Source organism: Semicossyphus pulcher, unplaced genomic scaffold, assembly GCF_022749685.1.
Source record: "Semicossyphus pulcher isolate SPU_LCO1_2020_fin unplaced genomic scaffold, fSemPul1.0.p SCAF_8, whole genome shotgun sequence".
Classification (NCBI taxonomy): Eukaryota; Metazoa; Chordata; class Actinopteri; order Labriformes; family Labridae; genus Semicossyphus; species Semicossyphus pulcher.
The window spans coordinates 1,603,515-1,623,562 of record NW_027211759.1 but is presented as its reverse complement, the minus strand read 5'-3'; the positions used below and the strand labels follow the sequence as shown (position 1 = coordinate 1,623,562).

Sequence of the window (20,048 nt, the reverse complement as noted above, 5' to 3'; positions counted from 1 at the left end):
TTAGCTGTGCGCCACAACTCACTGTAATAATAATTTCTACCAGCAGATGGCAGCAAAGTCACACAACTGTTCCAGTTTAACTGTAACTTTGAATGCACAGTTTGGTTAGGAGGCTGGCAGGAGGTGGAACAGTTGTTCAATAAGTAAATTAATACAAATTAATCAGAGACTTATTGAGTCACGAAATTAAGAACTTGTGTCTATCTCTCCTGTGCTCTTCAGGTGCTGCTCTCACCATCTGTGCAGCTGGTAATTAGCTCACCTGTGCCGACTTAACAATCAAGGTGAGTATGAAGAGCGGCAGAGAGGAGGCGGCCTGTGCCAGTGGACCGTTCACCTGCGTGTGTGTCTGACATCTTTGCACTCGTGCTGACTCCTTCAGTGGAAGGAGGGTGATGCTCCTCAGCAGCTTTCGTCTTTCTCTCTTGTTTTGTCCGATGACTCATCGATCAGCTTCTCTTTGGTTTGATCGTTTTAAAAGCTGGTTTTCAGTTGTGATTCGCTTCTATTTAGTTCCTTCCTTCTTTTCCCTGGGTGTTTAACATTTGGAGAATAATGTCCAAATGTTTACATTAAAGTTTGAGTCTTAGTGCCCCAGCATTCAACTAAATACATCAGAGGAAGATTGTCTTCAGTTCAAAAGTTCCTCCTACTTAAAAACAAACATCAAACAACGGCTGACCCCTTCTCTGTTTATCGTCACTCTCCTGCAGTATGAACTCGCAGCCCTGTTCAGCCACGTCCTAAATGATTAGTATATTTATCATTAGTCTGTGATCGTCAGGTGTAAAGTTGTACCTGTCTGACAGGTCTGTCCTCCTGGAGAAACATGGGACTGGACGCTTCCAGCTGGATGGAGGCAGACGTCAGTAACTCCAGGGACCTGAAGCTCACCTGAAACAGGTCGACAGTAAATACCAACTTCATCAATCCCTCACCGGGGGAAAGTTCTCGTGCTGCAGCCGCTCAAGAGTAAAGAAAGAGTTAATTCAACAAAAATAAGGTCAAATCATAATCTAAACTACATGAGCCTTTCAGTTATACAGATAAGACTTTATAAGGACAGATTATTCATTCTCACTGATCTTTCACTGGCACTTAAAGGGTAGAGATTCCCATGGGACTTTATTTTGAAAGGACTGACCTCGAGCAGAGCAGGAAGCTGAAGTTTTCCTCGGACGATCACCTTCAGCTCCTTGGACGCCGGCAGGTGCAGTCTGCACTGCACCGCCACACTCACACTGTTACTGCGGTTCTGCACAAAGACACACAAAGACACTCCGCCTGAGTCCTGCAGGTTTCTTGGATGTCGTGAAACATCCCAATCAGTGTCTCACACACCGCCAACTGTGGATGCCCATGCTATCCAAGCTAGCTACAGCGATGGAAGCAAGCTCAGCGTTTGTTAACCCCTCGCTCCTCTCCAGCTGGACCTAATCACAAACATGTATGACCGTATGTTATTCAACACATATTTGCATTTCTAATTAGGAAGCGGCGTTTAGGACAAATTATGTATATATATATGTATTAGTATACAGAGCGATAAGGTCAGTGTGGGGTGGCGGTCGGGGGTAATGGATGGATCAAAAAAAGAAGGAACTTGTTCCCCAGTCGTCCAGGTTCAAAGCCCACGTGAGGTCAGCATAAATGCTAACATACTCTGGTGGAAACTGCGTTATTTTTAAAGTTAGCCGCGTGTTCATCCTGTAAAAATCTGTGTGGGTATGAGGACGTGGTGCTGCCTTACATTAGCACATCAACCCATTTAGGAAACGTCCCTGTGGGTCGTGTACCTATCAAGCTATGCAGTGGTGTGTGTTGGAGAGCTTAGCCTTACCAGTTGCGACAGATGAGACAGGTCCTCAGCAGTAACTCGACTGGTTGTTCGGTGTTGAGGCAGCGTGCAGGGAGACCCAGCTACCTGCTGAGAGACGGACGAAGAGAAGGGTTTGTCAAGAAGCATTTCAGAGTCACAGAAGAAATTCAAAGCTATTATCTGCTCAGATGTGTTGATTGAGAACATCCCGACATCGACCATTAAAGTTTATTTTCCCTTCTTACCTGCTCGATGCTGAAGTCTGTAACGTTCACCAGCTGGTTCCCCTGCCTGGTCACAGCCCAGACGTCGGCTCTGAACAGGATGTCCTGCACTGAGAAGATGCCCAGGTTCTGGATCTGAAGACCATCAGTTCATGAGTGAGACAGACGTGAGAGTTATTCACGGATGGTGTGTCTACAGTATTTAGCTCCCGTAACTTTCCTACTTTCTGGTTTGTCCTTTCTTATCGACTCACGTGATAAATGAGGTCGAAGGTGGAAGAGCTGCTGTGTGGTTTGTCCTTCAGGGGAGAAGAGGAAGAAGATCTGTCAGCCCTGATTTCAAAGCGAGGAGGGTTGGGGTCTCTGAAGACGAGAAGAGAAAGTCTTATCATTGTTACCTTTAAAGTGCTGTACACCCAGAGCATGCCTAGGTCAGCTGTGATAACAGTCTATCATAATGTAATCATGTAATGTTTAGCTTATCACTGTCTCACCTGGTGAAGAGGAGGTCCGTTTGGTACTTTAGAGGGAGGAAGATGTCAATGATGTTGTCGTCTGGGTACCCCTCCTCTCCTTCACTGACACATATAGGCAAACAAAATGACTTGTGAGGACATTGTGATGAGTTATTCTCAGGAAAGCAAAGTCCCCACATGAACCTGAAACAAAAACGTGTGTGTCGCACAATGTGACCCATTCTGTAACTTACACCTTATACTATATATATTTCATTAAATCACAGAGTCCTCACATGAACCAAAATCAAGAACTGGTGTGTGTCCCCAAATGGCAACTGTGTGAAAAAATGTCTCCACAATGTGATTTGTGAGTACATGTGGAGACACCTTTATACTTCTACTGTTGAAAGGAACCCTAAACTTCATCCAGTCACATGGTCCTCACATGAACCTGAATCAGGAACGGATGTGTGTCCCCACAAGGTTACTCAGTAACCTAACCCTTCCTGTATACACCCTCCCAACATCCTGTTTCAGCACTACTCAATAAAACAATTTCAAACAATGAGAATTGAATCAGGTGTCTCACCTGCTGGTCGCCATGATGACCCGTAAGTGATCCAGGAAGACAGAACGGCTGAACTCAAACTCCAGATGGAAAGAAACCTGGACAGGAAGAGAGCCGCTTTCAGGTACTTCTCTTCATCTTTGTGCTTTAACACAAGTATTGTACTTTGTTTCTACTTTTTACTTTACAAATAAGATTTTTCCACATGAAAAGTTTGTAGAATATACTTTATGTTTTTAAATCAAACTAGGGAACGTTTGATAAAAAATAACAACACCTGTGTAGTCTTCGTCCTTTGTAAAACTACTCCAGCAGTTAATTAAAATATGTGACCACCAGGAGGAAGTCCTGTCCGGTGGCCCGGCTGGCAGCCGCAGACTGTGTTTACCTTGATTCAACAGGTTAGATGTTTTACTTGGTCATTCTTGTGTTTTAAACAGTTGGAGTGACATTTTAAAAAAAGATGAAGAAGTCACTTAGGGCTCTGGGAGATTGTAAAGAGCTTTTTTCCCAACTTTGTTGATTAATAGTAAAAACAATCTGCAGATGAATCCATTACAGAAATAACTGTTTGCGTGTCTTATTTTGAAAGTCCAGGAAACAGGAGTTTTTAGGTATTTGTGCCTCACTGTGGTAAAGGCTCTGTAAACATATTACTGTTTATTGGCATCATTACGATCAGGTCTCATCAGTCCATCGTCCCAACATGTAAAACTGTGAGCAGACTGAAGCTGTGTTCCCCTCCGGCTCTGTCTCACCTTGTTAAAAGGAAGCCAACAACAATCTGCTCCACAGTCTGGACCAATAAACTGGACTTCATTCAGACAGGCATCTGTGACGGGGACCCTCGGGGGCCTTACAGTGACGGGCGGGGCCGCCATCGTGTTTACAGGACGGCCATTAGGCTAATGAAGGATTAAGTTGTTGGCTGTCAGTCGGAGCATATTCCTGCTCCGGTAAATCACTATCATTACTCTGACTGTATAACAGCTGTAAGGTAATAACACCTGCTTTACTAGCTGTCTGCATTTCTCTTTAACCATATGTAAGTGAAGTTTGTTTGTTTGTCTTTAGTTTCATTAAATAATATTATGAAATTGTTCTTATGATCAAGCGTCTGCAGCGTGTTAGAATGCTTCCTCTGACATCACACTGAGGAAATGCTGATTTAATGTTGTGCTGCTATGTTTCAGTTTCAAGGAAATCCAACATATGAGCTACTCACAGCTAAAGCACAACACGTGAAGCGAGCATGCAAACACGTTCTAGCTGACATGACTGTTAGTTAGGGGGGTTATCAGTGGGTGCAGATCTAGATGCCTCTGGATGCTTCGACCAATCAGAGCAATGAAACATGTGACCGGACTAGCTCAAGGAGCTAGATCCAACGTCTGTTCGTACCACGGAGAGCTCTCGTTCAAGTCAAGTCCAATCAAATTCATGTCTGTGTGTTCCAGATGTATCGTATAGAGGTGGAGCAATATGCATCCCCTCTCCTCTGGCTCCCACAAACCAAGATGGCGATGGAAAAACGCCTCTCAATGCTTGCAAACAGGTGTCCTTGTGTATTTGCAGCACATACCTGGGACAAGGACTTCATGAACGGAGCAATGATGTTACATCTTCTCTGAGTGGCCAGTCTGTCCTCGGGGGAACACTCAATCTGAATGTCTGATTGGTCCTGTGGGGAAAGAAGAGCCCACTGAGTAATGTATCGGGTCATCTCCCACATCATATCAGGAGAATGTTGCTGCTCCGACGCTCTCTGCTCCACTGATGAGCTCTGTCACTATCACACCTTAACTATGAGGCTGGAGAAGATGAGGTTGGAGGAGGTGGAGATTTGGATGGATGCTCCATAGGCATTCTCTCCCTGATTCTCCAGTCGAGCAAACACCACCACCCTCCTCCGCCCGGTCTCCACCACATACGCCGAGTCCTGTGTCGCCCCCTGGTGGCTGCAGAGTGACCAGGTGGCCCGCTCCCTGGAGCTGCAGAACTGCCTTCAGATGAAACACAGAGACAGTTACCTGCTTGGGACATCATCATGTTTATATACTGTATATGTGTGTTAATGGAGACTCACTGAACATCCATGAGGTCGGTGTGACTGTGGAGGATGAGGTCGGGCACGCAGGTCTCTTCCTGCTCACAGCCGTTCCAGAACCGAAGCTACGGCAAGAAACAAGTTTCATTTATTAATGATGAGGCAACGTCAACGCAGTCAGAGCCAAAGATGCACATGATGACTGGAGCCAAACCCTGCAGTTCCTCTGGTGTCCACTTGAGGCTGTCTCCAGCAGTGAGTCAGTCCCCATAGAGCCCCATGTTAAACTTTACAGCAGAAATAAACATGTTTACAGCCTGGTACAAAAAACAGTTTGGGTCTCTATAGCTCATTTCTCTCTTCATGACAACTGTACGGGGAGAATCTTTATACAGCTCATCTGTTTACATTATATTAAGGCTTAAAGTGATGCAGCATTAGGGGCGTGGCCTCTTTGAGTGACAGCTGGGAGCTGCTAGCTGTCTGCTAGGTGTCCCCTCAGCTAACTCAGTCACTGAACGTAACCTCTGGGCCGTGTTTGTGCTGTTGGAGCCTTTTGGAGATTTGTTCATGTAAACATCAGACAGATAATCTGTGTGTGCGCTTTATTGGACGAACAGACCGTCCAACACGTCTCACACACTGTTTCTACACTCAGTATTTTATTCATATGTTAGCACTGATTAGCAGCTATCTGTGTCTGTGCTCACCGTACCTGCCTGTTAGCTCTTTCATACATTGATTTACTCGTAGTGGCCGTGCAGGGAGTCAGGATTGTTGCTGTCTTTACTCCGCAGAGAAGACGGTTCTTCAAAGTTGACCCGCCACAAGCGAGCAACCACTCTGCTATGTCCAGTAAACTTTCTAAGGTTGTTTTGTCTGATAAATTAATAACTTTGGTCCACTAGCACCACAAATAGAATCTCATTTTGTGAGAAGAACTACAGTTAACTAGCGCATTTGCTAGCTTATTATCCTCAGGTGTAGACTTCACAGCTTTGATAACTTGTCGTTTGCTCATCCATTATGGTCACTGCCAGGAAACCAACATGGCAACAGACAACATGCCAAACTCAAGGCTTCAAAAAGGAAATCAAACCAATTAGTGTGACATCAAGGTCAATAATTTATACAGCCTTTAACAAACTCTTACTTCAGCCCTCAGGATGCTCGGCCAGTCAGGATCCAACACGGGCCCCTCGTCTGGGCTCTGCAAACCCGTCTCCAGGACAACTGCGATGGGACGACCATAATCTGCCGTCTCCTTCAGAGAAACCATAGAGTGAGCGACGTTTGTGTGTTTGGATTCACCCTCAGTAGAACTCTGTGTGTGTGTGTGTGTGTGTGTGTGTGGGATTCTGACCTGGATGGAGAAGCCCAGGCGCTGGCAGCTCTGAGCTCCCGCCTGCAGAGACAGACTCCTGGGCTGCTGTCGAGCTGATTGGTCCAGAACAGCTCGAGGAGGAAAACGCCTCTCATCCAACACCAGGCTGTACCACACGGCTGGGACAGAGGAGGAGAGTGAGGCGTTAAAGAGGCCAGCCAGTCTCATCCAGCTCATATGCAGCACAACAACATTGTTAACACACAGAGAACCGACTTTATGGGACTTTCAGATGATATGAAACACAGTGATGTCACCTGGCGTGCTCGTGAGTGCAAACAGAACTTGTCTTGTTTCCAAATCTGTAAGTTTTAATGGATTTTATGAAAAGTTGGCCAAATAAAACGTGAATCAGTGTTTCCATGGACTATTGTTATGTGACTGTAAGAGGACGGGACAAGGTGACGTAACCAAACACCAGAAACGCTAACACCAAACTCAGATTGTTATTCTAAGTGTGTGACAACATGACAGAAAGGATCCCTACAGAGATAGACCTTTTTGTTACAGAGGAAGATGATTGTTATTTTACATCGCTCTCTGCAAACACACCAGACTCCATTCATAAAAACAGTGATTTTACCTCACAGGACACAGGAGGAGCTGCTGCACTAAAGCTGCCTCGATTGGTCAGTTTGTCAGTTTGTTTTATTGTTTGACTTTTAAATGCAAATTTGGATTCAACACGGTCTGTGTCTGACACACAACACCCTCAGAAATAATCATTGAAGGCAGCAGTTCACCAACAGCTCTAAAGTCCTTTTACAGACGGAAACTGTGAAGTGATGCTGAAACTAAATATATAAGTGACGTCTGCGAGTGAGCACATGTGGGTAATAACTCCACCTTCTTCTTTGTTACTGATTAATTCTGTGATGCATTTCCTGCTTCATAATTAGCTGTTGGATGCCGTCGCTGCAGAGCCCGAGCTCATCTGTTTAACAACTGAAGTTAGGTTTTGATTTATGAGCGCACAGAGAGCTGAGGTAAGCTGCTTCAGTCGGACACAGTTCATGTGAGAAACGCCACGTCTGCACTCCAAATAAACTTGAGCAAATATCAAAAGAAGGTTCAGATTGCATCGACCATGGCTGCCGTCCTCTATCTGTCCACTGACGCGTGTCTGTTTGATGCCATGTGGCGTGTTGGCGTGTGTACATGCATCTCTCTCCGTGTATGTGCCTGAATGTGTGTCTAATGTGCTCCAGATGATGGAGGGGAAGATGAGGAGCTGATGGAGAGAATGAGGAGAGGAAGGTATGAAGGTATGAAGTGATGGCAGGAGGAGGAGTGACACACTTTTAAGGGGGCTGGCTGGAGTGAGCATGTTACTGAGGTTTCCATGCAGCCGGCCCGCACATCTGCGGCCAATTAGAGAGACACGACAACAGCTTCACTGAGGAACAGACCTGCGAGGAAAGACCGCCACAAGCCTGTCCACAAAATCAAACATCAGGGCGACTCTGATGCTCTCGTCACAAACGTCCACACAGAGGGAAGACGGGGCAGAGAAGGGTCAGCTTTCACTGCATGACAATAAAACCACAACCTGCTCCTGAGCCGCTGCGGTTTAAAGGGGCAGTCCGGTGTGTTTTCAGTTGAATCCTTTTCAACTAATTGGTACAAAAAGTTTTGGGGCTGCTTCAGCCGGCAGCCCTGAGACGGCTGTCCGACAACATTACAGGAGGATCCCTGCAGAGATGCAGCTCTTTGCACCAGACTCCATTCATAAAACAGTCATTTTCACTTGCACAACACGGGAGTTGCTGATCTACTGCTGCCTGATCGGTTACTTTGTTTGGGCTGTTTGTTAATCACTACCTGAGTTGCAGGTGTCTAACAAGCTTCTGTCTCATCTCTCTCTGCATTGGTTGAATCTGTTGTTACTGTGATGATAAAATCTCATCTCCATCCAGAAACGGGTGCGTTACCCACCAACATCCGGCCCGGCCTTTGTGCTGGTCTTTGTCCTGGAGTCCAGACTCAGGCACACGATGACAGACATGCAGGTGACCTCCTTCCCTCCTCGCCAACAGTCTTTGTTAAAAATGTTAACCTTCTCAGGTTCAAAGGTCAGCTTGGCCTGAATCCGCACCACACCGCGAGACCTAGAGGGAGGGAGTACGCTACCATCAGGGCCATGTTTGTGGTAAACCATCATATTTGAGCAATTTAGCACCAAAGTCAGAGCATTCATCGTGATGGGAACAGGATGTAAGAAGATCTCCAACATGTGGAGATACCAACATCTCCATCTCAAGACAACGACAAGCACGAGTAAATAAACAAAGTGTTGTGTGTGTGTGTGTGTGTGATGGTCTGACCAGATGATGACAGCAGCTCCACGTGCTCCCACAGCGAGGTCAACGAGCCCGTCTCCATTGACATCCAAAACGCCGTGAAGATTTTGACCGAAATACTGCAGCCCAGCAGAGAACGCGGCTGCAGACAGACGCTGCAGAGAGAAACATCAGGACCATTTGTTTTCTTTACTCTCCTCCTGCTCACCTCATGAGCGTCACTTACCTGTCTGTAGTGGCGTTGGATCGTTTTGTCCTGACCATAAAAGACATAGACCGCCCCCTGGTGGTCGTCCTCCAGCGGGGCTCCCACCACCAGCTCCCTGAACCCATCCCCGTTCATGTCGGGTATCTCAGCCAACGCTGAACCAAGCCTGGAGTTCTGAGAGTGGTTGGACACCTGCAGCGCCCCCTGCAGGATGAAGGACGTCTGCAGAGAGAACATGAAACCGGCCTGTTACATTTGTTGCTCTGCAGGAACAAACAGACTTAAGAGTGAAGTCTCCGGAGGTTCTGAGCAGCTACACAAGCTTTTGGGACTACTGCAGCAGCTCATGCCTGTGTGTCCGTGTGTGCGTACCTGTGGTGTAACAGTGTAGATGTACACCTTCCCTGTCTCCCAGCCCTGGCTGTAGAACATGGGTGCTGCCACCAGGAGGACGTCTGTTAGTCCGTCTTCGTCCACGTCCATCGATATCAGCTCACTGCCGAAGTACGACCCGATCTGGAACAGAAGGTAAAATAAAACTACACAGTCTGGTCAGACCTCTGGTTGGTCCTGGCTTCACTGAGACAGTTACAGTTGGATCCTCATGGAGTCAGCCATATGTCACACATTATTAAATACATTAAAATGTGACATGTGACTTCATGTGTGTGTGTGTGTGTGTGTGTGTGTGTGTGTGTTACCTGCTCTCCCAGCAGCGCGTGCAGGATGGTCAGGTTCCCAGTGTTCTTCAGGGTGAAGACGATGACCTTCCCGGTGTGGTTGAACCTCGGAGCTCCGGCAACGTAGAGCTGAGAGCCGCGAGACGAGATGAGTGAACCGACCGAGTATCCTGAAAGCAGAAAACACACACATCGTTATTGTTGTGTTCCTTTGTTCTCTTTCTCAGGCCGCGGCCAAAAGATGCTGATCTCTGCTGAAACACGTTTGGCCACTAGCTGTCCCGAACCTGTGGAGAACATCTGTGGTCTGCAAAAGACGACCGAAAGGGAAACGACTGACTGGATATACGACGACTGTTACAGGTTTTATTATTGCAGGTGTCTTTACCCAGGTAAGCTCCGTGGTTCTTCAGCTCCTCTGGAAACTCGTCCTTGTAGGAGGATTTCGGCGGGACGACCTTCCCGTGTTTGGTCTCTTTCAGCACGGCACCGTTCCAGTCGTAGGCACCGACCGCCCCGAGCAGAACGCCATCCTGAGGGAACACTTAGAGTTAATGGAGATCACTGTAATACAACAAACGTGACGGGCCATGTTTAGACCTCTAGTCTCTGTTTACAGCCTGACATTGAGGCTGGTGGAGGAGGGAGCCGTATAAACGTTGCTGTGAGCATTATGTTGAAGAACTCGTCCCAGCCTTCATTAGCTTCAGTGTCGTCCTTTAACTCACAACAACACGCTCACATGAACTCGGCCGTAAAGTCTATTTATGAAGGTTATTAAAGCTTTGAGTCACAGTCTCTTGGGGCGATCGAGTCGAGGACAGCGAATGACCAAATCTTTGGCGACAGCGGCGCCACAGAGCGCCCCGCCTGCTGGATCTGCTCGAGCACTGACTCTGGGTCTGCAGGTTCACTGTCAGAACGCTGCTTGTGTAACCGTCGCAGGAGGGAGAGGACGACTCGCTCAGAGCTGAGACTGTGTCGTCTGTTTTCCACATCAGTCTGACTTCCACCTGATTTCATATTCTTACCTTTTAAACCTGAGCCTGAGGAGCAGGAAACACTTTACATATTTGTGTGTGTGTGTGTGTGTGTGTGTGTGTGTGTGTGTGTGAGAGAGAGAGAGTGTTCTCTTGGCAGCTTTACGTTCAGGAAAACCATCTGCTCTGTGTTACACACGCTGTTTCCACGACAACATTTTCACTCCCTGACGTTGGGAGTCAGTCGAATGTGATATTTTCCCTGGATGAAAAACAACAGAGATATTTCTAGAAGCTTCTCATCCTGCAGCAGGAATGTGTCGAAGCAAAACCAAACCAATGCTGGAGAACGATATTGATACCAGTGTTTGAGAGTTTCTTCTTTTGTGGACTTTGTTTCTGAATCAGAACCTTTCAGATGTCAGCTCCTGTCTGCTGCTGATTGATCACCTGTCACGTCTCAGATTGTTCCATATTTAAGAGACGATCAGGACCTTATCCAGCAGACAGCAGAAGTATTTCTTACCCAGTGTGGACGGCTCTTTGTAAAATAACATGTTGAATAATCCAGTACACATCCAGAGCTCGATCGATAATTAACAATCAATAATTATGGACCATTATGGATCTCTCAGGCGGAGTTCAGACAGAAAGCAAAGTCAGTTTTCACCTCAGCACAAGTTTGACAGCAGAATCATTTGTGTTACTTTGCATGGTTAAACACAGCCCAGCAGTTCTGCTCCTTCTGCGATTTATAACATCAACCAAAGGAGCACTCAGCTGGTTAACCTCCCTCCTCCTCCTGAGCTGTGTCTGATGAACTCTCCTGCTGCTTCCAGCTCCTTGAGGCTGACCAGTGCCCAGTGTGATGAGCTGTTAGCTCGGATCAGTACCAGGATTTCTCTGATGGACACCAACTACCGGCATTCTGTTTCATCTGTCTCCGCTGAGTGGCAGTTTCACTGTATCTAGCGAGTCACACGTGGGCTGAGATCTGTCTCACTACAGCGCTATGAAGCCACAACAAACAGACGTTACTGAGATTTAATGACAATAAACAGGCTGAGAGGATGCTGAGAGAACTACATCAGGATGCTGAGAGAACTACATCAGGATGCTGAGAGAACTACATCAGGATGCTGAGAGAACTACGTTTGTGCTGTTCCTGTCGCCCATTGTCTTGTGTTTTTGCAAATGTGCATTGACTGTGTTTGTAATCTGCTGTGCAAGCAAACTACTTCCCTTTGATTTAAACTTCTTAATGCTAAATTCAGATTCAAGGCTTATAAACAGCAACACTCTGTACGATGAGATGAAAGCAAACCTGAGCTACTCACTTTGACTAAATGTGAGGAGAAACCCGCCTGAGCCATCTGCAGACCGAAGCCTCGACCCTGACTGTTGGTTCCTGCAAAACAGAAACCAGCCAAAGCCATGAAAACCTGATAACTGAAGCAGTCCCTGAACGCAGCTTCAGACAAACATTTAGTCTGTTTACCTTCCAGAGAGAAGATTCTCTCTCCCAGCGCGTCCACGATGTCCTTCAGCGCTGACTCGTCTGTCACATTGAAGAAGTGCTTCTCATCCGGGTCGCTGGCGATGAACTTGATTTCCTTCAGAAAGGCTTCAGGGTTGATTCCCCGACGGTTGTAGTAACCTAAAACCTGAATGAGACGCAGAGGAAACAGTCAGGACAGAGGAAGAAACAAAGAAGGAAGCAGGAAGTAAGTTTTAGGCTGCAGGTTAACAATGAGCTTTCAGGAACACTCAACTGAATCAGGACCAGACAGGAAGTCAGACCGGGTCTGCAGTTTATTTGGGGTTGAAGGTAAAGAGGGACAGACTCACAGCGATGGCGTACATGGTGATGTTGTCCTTCTCGCTGTCGGCGACGGCCTGCAGCAGCTGCGGACTGTCGTGAGATTCTCCGTCTGTGATCACAATCATCACCTTCTGAGCACCTGGCCGGCCTCCACGCTTGAACGCCTGCGACCTTAACAACAAGAAAGAGGAACGTGTGTGAGTTCACCTGGTCCGTTAGCCTGCGAGGTTAAATAGTCATGAGGGATATAAACTTGTGTCGTACCGCGCCACGTTGATGCCCAGCGCCGTCCTCGTCTCCTCGCCGCCCCGCTGGTCGATGCTCCTGGCGGCCTCCACCACGTCCTCCACCGTCTGATACTCACCCAGACTGAACTCGTGGACCACTGTTGTGCCGTACTGAATGACGCCCACCTGAAGCCAAAATATACCAAAGCTCAGTCCAATCGTGACGTGCTGCATCTGAATGCACCACCACGCAACTGCTGCAACATGGAGCTGGTGCTCATCCAGCTGAAGCCTACAACGGCTCCAACTTTAGGAAGACCGTTTTATCATTCACCCCACCTATCAAGATGGTTTAACCCAAGCTTCCATTAAAGACATCTCCAGCTTCTTCAAATACTTTTGCAGATTTTCCACTTTTAGTTGCAAAAGACTGAAGATCAATTTTACTGCAACGTTTAAGGTTGAAGAAACCTCCGACGAAAGGGTGTGTTTAGAGACCTGCTGCCTCCAGAGACTCCGAAAGCCTTTCAATGAATTATTGAGGTCTGATATTAAAGATAAAATGCTCAACGTTTTCTACATTTGTAGCCTAGAAAGCGGCATGGCTCCAAGGATGGCATTATCAGTCAGTCGGTCAGCAACAAGTTATTTTTTCATACTTTATACTGAACATATATTTACATGTGTTCATGCCAATAATCAAATATGCTCAGCCGACCTGCTGGAAACAATTGTTCCCAACATGAGCGACAAAGGTGTTGCCGCCCTCTCAGAACAACAGCCATGTTTTTCCAGCAGGATAATTTGAAGCAGACCGTTAGTGTCCTTAAGTGAAACAAAAGATCATAGTGAGGGAAACATGGCATGCCAGGTCCTGATTTAACGAGGTCAAGAGGTCAGCTGCTGTAAATGGAAAAGGACGTGAAACTACAAAGGCTGTAACCTTTGTCCTCGTTGGCAGTGCCTGCCCTGGTTTCACGTAAACTGTGGAGAAATGTGAGTCACGTTCTACCAGCGACCAACATGCTTCAGGCTGACGCTGCCAGGAGGAGAGAGTTTGTGGTCATATTCAATATCTTCACATTTTTTCAGCATCTCGCCAAAGAATTTCAAGTATTCCCGATAATACATGTTCGAGTGGTTAAACCTCTGACGCAGCATTCAGACGGAGACTGGACACCAAAATTACAGGTTGTCTGATCGAATAATTCTCTTCTTCCCACAAGGATTTACTGTGAGGGGTTTTATTTATGCAATATTGACTCCTGGACCAGATCTTGGTAAGTTTCTGTGCTGAACCGACCTGCGTCTGACCTGGGCCGATGTAGAACTTTTGCAGGATGTTGATGAGGAAGTCCCGGACCTCGTACCACGGGTAGATGGAGTTAGAACCATCCAGAACGATCACGATGTCCATGAACGTCTCACACCCTGAAAGATAGAAAATAACTGTTTGTACAGGACAGGTGGATGGATGGATGTGTGCATGGATGGATCTAGAACAGATGGACAGATGAATGAATGAATGAACGGATGAATGGATGTGTTACTCTGCAGGGCGGGTGCGATGGTGTGGGACAGTCTGAAGTTCCGGCTGACTCTGGAGCAGATCCCTGTGCTGTACAGAGAACTTCCACATTCATGGGACCAGAGCGGGCCACAGGTCTGAGGACGCGACCGCACACAGACAGAAAACAAACAGTGACATGCTTTATCAAACACAGAGTGCTACAGTTTGTACGTTCATGAACCTTCTGAAGTGAAGCGAGTTTCATGTCATGTGACTCACCACAAAGCTGCCGTCTTTCGGGTTGGACGTCAGCGTCATTCCCAGGCGCATCTTCTCTTTCCTCTCCGACACGTTGTCCAGAGAAACTTTCCCTGATTTAAAATGTGTCACAGTTCACGTCTAAACACGTCTTGTTATTCTTTTACTTCCTTATTGCACCACTTTCTGATCTTTAACAAGCTTATAAGTTAAATTATTATTATTATTATCTAGTGGATTAAAAAACATCTTTTAAGACCTTCAGGATGATTTCACACGCTGGAAGGACAAGTTCAACAAGTGTGTGTTTACTCAAGTGAATGCAGAACATTTACACGTTACAGAAATCACTAACATGGTGGTTTTACTACATGGACTTAATTAAAGGATCTGAGTATCATTTACACCGCAGGTCACAGAGATCAGCATCAAACGCAGCGTCGGTGTTCAAACAGAGTCTGAGCCGCAGCAGCACAAACACCTGCTGAGACTCTGAGCACGTCATGCAGTGTGTCTGCCGTGATGCTCACCCAGGTGGAGGCGGGAGCAGTTTGCAGAGTTCCTGGTGTCCAGCGGACATCTGTACACATCCCCGGTCTGCTGCTTCCCTGTGGATTCAAAGGGAGCTCCAACCAGCAGCCTGGAAGCACACACACACACACACACACACACACACACACACACACACCTGAGATGAGACAACACAGGAAGCAACAAAAGGTCACCTGTTTTCACCCTGCTGGGACTCAGACAAACCAGCCAGATGGTGAATTAAGAGGAAATGTAGTTTAACTGTTGTTACTCTCAGTGTGTGAATATATTCTGCAGCAGCAAAAACAACTGTGGCTGAAAATGCTCGCACACCTCTGAGGTCAGATTTCTAAACTTTACATTAAACACAAAAAACAACATTTCATGAAAACAAAGTCTGACGCTCCAGCGGTCTGCGTTAAACTGGGGCAGTGATCAGCTGACAGAAAAGCTCTAACTGTAACATACATCTGTACTTTGGTGATATGTAACTTTGCCCTCCTGCACCCAGAGGTCACGTATGTTTCAAACACAGATGCTGCTGCTGCTGCAGAGTCCCACAGCGAGCAGGTTGTAACAGTAAACCGGAGTAAGCAGCAGCACATGTGGCTGCACGGCGGCTCTTCTGGGAAGACTTGTGAGTCACATACCAGAGGAGATGCCATAGTAGAGCGCTAACCTCCAATCTGTTAATTTGTCTCCCGTCCACATCAAACAGGCGGAGAGCAGCGCTGACTAACCACATCCCAAACCGAGCGCGTCCACATCCTGCAGCCCGCCTCTCATCCTCTGACATCACTGCATCATAGGTGCAGTAAAACCTGGAGCCTGCCCTCTCCTGCTCCTGCTTTAATGAGCCATTTGTTAGTGAATTACTGATTTCCTATAATGCCTTTCAGCAGCCCGTTAGAGACCTGATTATTCAGCTGTGATGAAGAGAAACAAGATGAAGAAAAGAGTGAGAGAGTTTTTGGTTTCCATCTTCTGCTGTCGACAGGACGCTGACAGGCATCTCTGTTTCTTCTTCTGTGTTGGAGGTCTTCAAACTAGCAATTCATGTTGACGCCATTTAGTTATCTGGCAAGCAGAGTATTTATATTAGAGTATGTAATGTCAAATAAACTACGACCTGTGAGCCATGCGAGCGGTTTGGTCTCAGCGTTGGTTGTGTTTGTTGATCAGTCAGACTCTGCAGGTGTGAGGAGATCTCACCGTGAAGGCAGGCAGGCTGCACACACACACGCATCCGACTCTGTAAACATGAACCGCCGGAGGTTTGACCCCAGAGGTCAACACAGGTCAACGGGTTTGACCTCAAACAGACACAACAATAAACACACAGCTCAACACGTGGAGGTCTGCAGAGGTCTTGTAGAAGTTTCTGTGAGAGGAAAGGCAGACGGTGAGCTGGGACATGAAGTAACTGAGCCCTGACGTCAGCATCCTGTCCGGCTCCACACTCCCGGTCCTGTAACTGTCTCGGAGCTGCAGTGAAACGTGAAGCTGATATGCAGCCAATACGTTTAACTGAATTGAACTCAGATATATTTGCACCAACATGGGATGGATTTAAGCAGCAACATTGTGGTGGTCAACAACCAATAGGAGCGCTCTCTGCAGCCCCAAACAGGAAGCAGCAATGCAGGTAGAAAGTAAACATGGAGGAGACTCCAGGGAGGGCAGCTGTCACTGGGTCCTCACTGGATGAGACGCCATGGCTGGATGTTGGCTTACAGTTAGGACAGAGCATTAGCAGCATTAGCAGCATTAGCAGCGCAGTTAGCTCTGTGAAGAGTTCTGTAGGGAGGAAGCTTGTCATGCTAACCCGGCTACTGCAAGGTGGCCAAAAGCTTCTGTTTCTGCTTCATCGTTTGTTTTTCATCCGTTAAATCTCCACCAGGAGCATGATGGGAAATAATCTCTTCTAGCTGTAGTCCTGTAAGTCGTGTCCTGTACGTCTTCTGTTGTACAGTGGGCATAAGGTGTTTAAAACCAGACGTACACTGGCTTTACAATGCTTCAAGGTGCTGCTTTTCTGGACTTAAAAACAGGTTAATTTATACAAATGACCGGACGAAAGTCATTAGATGTAAACTGTTGTAAGAAGTGCAGAGGCCAGAGGTCACAGGACGCCCCTGGTTTATGAGAACAAACAGTTATTCCTGAGAACGATCCATCCTGGATGAAAGAGAGGGAAAAGCGACAGAAGAAAATGATAACTTCACCACAGCAAGTCTGTCTGGGTACATCAGCCAAACACCTGAAAAACAACCTTAAAGAATAACACCGTCAACACACACACACACACACACACACACACACACACTTAGAGAGGAGTGATGGGCTTCCCAGAGGGAGGCTGGGGAATAACAAACCGCAGCACATAGTTTCCAGATCCCCAGCTCTGCCTCGGGATGCAGGAGCAGCCGCGCTCGAGACAAATACTTTCCACTTGCTTACCTGAGACTTCAAAGGCAGACAGATTCTGTAATCCTGGAAGACTGCGAGGAATTTATCAGGCCTGAAATGTTTCCAGATTTAAAAAAAGAGAAGCGGGAATGTTGCTCAACTCACCTGAAACCGCAGACAGACAATAAAAGGACAACAACATGAGGCTGGAGGTTCTCTGCACGACGCTCCTCTTTTAAACTAATCTAATCACCGTGTTTCATCTCCGCTGGGCTGATCAGAAGTTAGAGGTCCAGGATGCCGACATTAAACTGGATTATACTCTCACATTACTGGACATGCAGGGGGCTTCAGTTCCTATGAATTGGTGTAAAGGTGTCAATCAAACTTTGAGCTCTCTTTTGTTCTAATCTAACGGCAGGTTGGAAACATAAAGAGCAGCAGCAGGCTGGTGGAGAGCCAAGGACAGAGTGTACAGGAGCATGTGAGCGCAGGAGAAAATCCACCGAGTGATCAGCTGTGCGGACATACGATCAGATACTTCATGAAATAATAATTTACAGCAGAGAGAACTACAAATAACCCCACGCTCTCTGCACAAAGGTTCCACTTATCAGACACATGGTTGGAACATGTGTCATCCCGTCATGCTCCTGACATCTCCACATGACATACGGCACAGCGAGGAGAGACAACCAACTTTCCTGGAAACATCTCCGAGTCAAGGTTTTCACTTTCCCAGAACAGGGAACCTTGCTTCTGACAGGCCACGGTGTCCAATAAGTCCTTAAATCAATAGCTGTTTTCATTTTGAGCTCTCAGACAGACATTATTTATTGTCTTTATTCAAAGGTACTTGGAGAGGGGACGAACTGAAGCTTCCAACTGCAGTCTCAAACTCTACGAACAAGATAAAATACCGTAAAGCCTCATCAATCATGAGACGAGTGATATTGATTGTGAGCAGTTTGCTCATTTAGTGTGGACATGTGTGACGCGGTTGGGATGTCACACTCGGCTGCACAGAGTCAGCACCTCCAAGCCTGAGGCCGTGCTTCTCTGCCAGTACACGGGGGATTGTCCCCTCACCGTGGGGAGTGAGACTCGATTCGAGTATCTCGGGGTCTTGTTCACAGTGAGGGTAAAATGGATCGTGAGACTGACAGGTGGATTGGTGCAGCATCAGCAGTAATGAGGGCGTTGTACCACACCGTCGTGGTGAAGAGGGAGCTGAGCCGGAAGGCAAAGCTTTCCATTGACCAGTCGATCTACACTCCGACCCTCACCTGTGGTCACGAGCTGTGGGTGACCGAAAGAATGAGGCCGCGGATACAAGCAGCCGAAATGAGTCTCCTCTGCAGGGTGTCTGGGCTCAGCCTTAGAGAGAGGGTAAGGAGCTCGGAGATCTGGGGGGAGCTCGGAGTGGAGCTGCTACTCCTTCACATCAAAAGGAGCCAGTTGAGGTGGTTCAGGCATCTTGTCAGGATGCCTCCTGCGCGCCTCCCTGTGGAGGTTTTCATCCAACTGGGAGAAGACCCGGGGCAGACCCAGAGCTCGCTGGTGGGATTATATATCCCGTCTGGCCTGGGAACGCCTCGGGATCCCCCAGGAGGAGGAGCTGGGAAATGTTACTGCCACCGTGACCTGACCCCGGATAAGCGGAAGATAATGGATGGATGGATGGATGGATGGATGGATGGATGGAGAGAGACCCAACATGAATCCACCATGAGCAGCACTTATACTTTCTACAGATGTCAAGAGGCAGAGCAGACTGGTTCAAACGGGTGTAGACAGATCGGTCCAGACTGGACTCTGATGTAGACAAACCCTTACCGACTGGTTTTAGAACTAAACAGACCGTCTAGGCTGGTTTCTATAAATGTAGACAGATGTTCTAGATATTTCCACAAACCAGTCCTTCTATAGATACAGGAAGGCCCAGCACACTGGTTTCTACAGATTTAAACAGACCAGTCCTGACTGGTTTCTTGAGATGTAGGAAGGCCCGGCCAGACTGGTTCCTAATGAACCCCAAAGATCACTTCTGAATGGCTTCTGTAGATGTAGACAGAGAAGTAAACTGGTTCCCATACGTTTTGACAGATTAATTCAGACTGGTTTAAATGTTAACAGATTAGGACACACTGGTTTCTATAGATCTCAACCAGTGTTGGGGCTAACGCGTTACAAAGTCATCTGTTAGAGTACTTTTGTTGTTGTAACATAACACGTTAATTCTGCAATCCAAGTAATCTGTTACTTAGTTACTTTTTCATAAAAAGCCGTATGTCTCTTTTCCGTTCCTCCTCCTTCTTGGCAGGTCGCTGCGTACCTGCAGAAGGTAAACACAGCTGTGTCAGTGCGCACGTGTAGCTAGCTAACTCCGCTAGCGAGCTGTCAGAGAGGACAGCGTTTACTTTGTGTAAATATTCACATTATTCTGAATGTTTGGGCGAAAGGGACGAGAACAACATGACGGTGAAATGTAAGCTGTGTCTGGAGGAGAAGTGCTCGTCAGCTGTGAAGAGCTCGACTTCAAACTGTCATCAGGCTGCAGAGTTACAGATTATGGGCCGTAAACGAGGCGACGCAGAGACGGGAGAGTCGATACATTCAGAGG

At 47.1% G+C, this 20,048-nt stretch overlaps 1 protein-coding gene across 1 annotated transcript in view; it reads right to left on the bottom strand.

Annotated features, from left to right (window-relative positions):
* The window catches only part of itga11b (integrin, alpha 11b), a 28,297-nt gene that overhangs the window by 1,733 nt on the left and 6,516 nt on the right, over positions 1 to 20,048 (bottom strand). Inside the window, exons 3-28 of the mRNA XM_069685971.1 lie at positions 15,016 to 15,125; positions 14,507 to 14,598; positions 14,268 to 14,382; positions 14,021 to 14,148; positions 12,755 to 12,903; positions 12,517 to 12,661; positions 12,167 to 12,332; positions 12,006 to 12,076; positions 10,077 to 10,221; positions 9,710 to 9,858; positions 9,381 to 9,524; positions 9,027 to 9,230; positions 8,825 to 8,955; positions 8,436 to 8,608; positions 6,480 to 6,619; positions 6,270 to 6,380; positions 5,156 to 5,241; positions 4,868 to 5,072; positions 4,652 to 4,750; positions 3,091 to 3,167; positions 2,538 to 2,621; positions 2,298 to 2,406; positions 2,065 to 2,178; positions 1,841 to 1,924; positions 1,145 to 1,255; positions 799 to 894 (exon numbers count right to left, since the gene is read on the bottom strand). Coding sequence (XP_069542072.1) covers positions 799 to 894; positions 1,145 to 1,255; positions 1,841 to 1,924; positions 2,065 to 2,178; positions 2,298 to 2,406; positions 2,538 to 2,621; positions 3,091 to 3,167; positions 4,652 to 4,750; positions 4,868 to 5,072; positions 5,156 to 5,241; positions 6,270 to 6,380; positions 6,480 to 6,619; positions 8,436 to 8,608; positions 8,825 to 8,955; positions 9,027 to 9,230; positions 9,381 to 9,524; positions 9,710 to 9,858; positions 10,077 to 10,221; positions 12,006 to 12,076; positions 12,167 to 12,332; positions 12,517 to 12,661; positions 12,755 to 12,903; positions 14,021 to 14,148; positions 14,268 to 14,382; positions 14,507 to 14,598; positions 15,016 to 15,125 — 3,238 coding nt within the window. The remainder of the gene's footprint in view (positions 1 to 798; positions 895 to 1,144; positions 1,256 to 1,840; positions 1,925 to 2,064; positions 2,179 to 2,297; positions 2,407 to 2,537; positions 2,622 to 3,090; positions 3,168 to 4,651; positions 4,751 to 4,867; positions 5,073 to 5,155; positions 5,242 to 6,269; positions 6,381 to 6,479; positions 6,620 to 8,435; positions 8,609 to 8,824; positions 8,956 to 9,026; positions 9,231 to 9,380; positions 9,525 to 9,709; positions 9,859 to 10,076; positions 10,222 to 12,005; positions 12,077 to 12,166; positions 12,333 to 12,516; positions 12,662 to 12,754; positions 12,904 to 14,020; positions 14,149 to 14,267; positions 14,383 to 14,506; positions 14,599 to 15,015; positions 15,126 to 20,048) is intronic.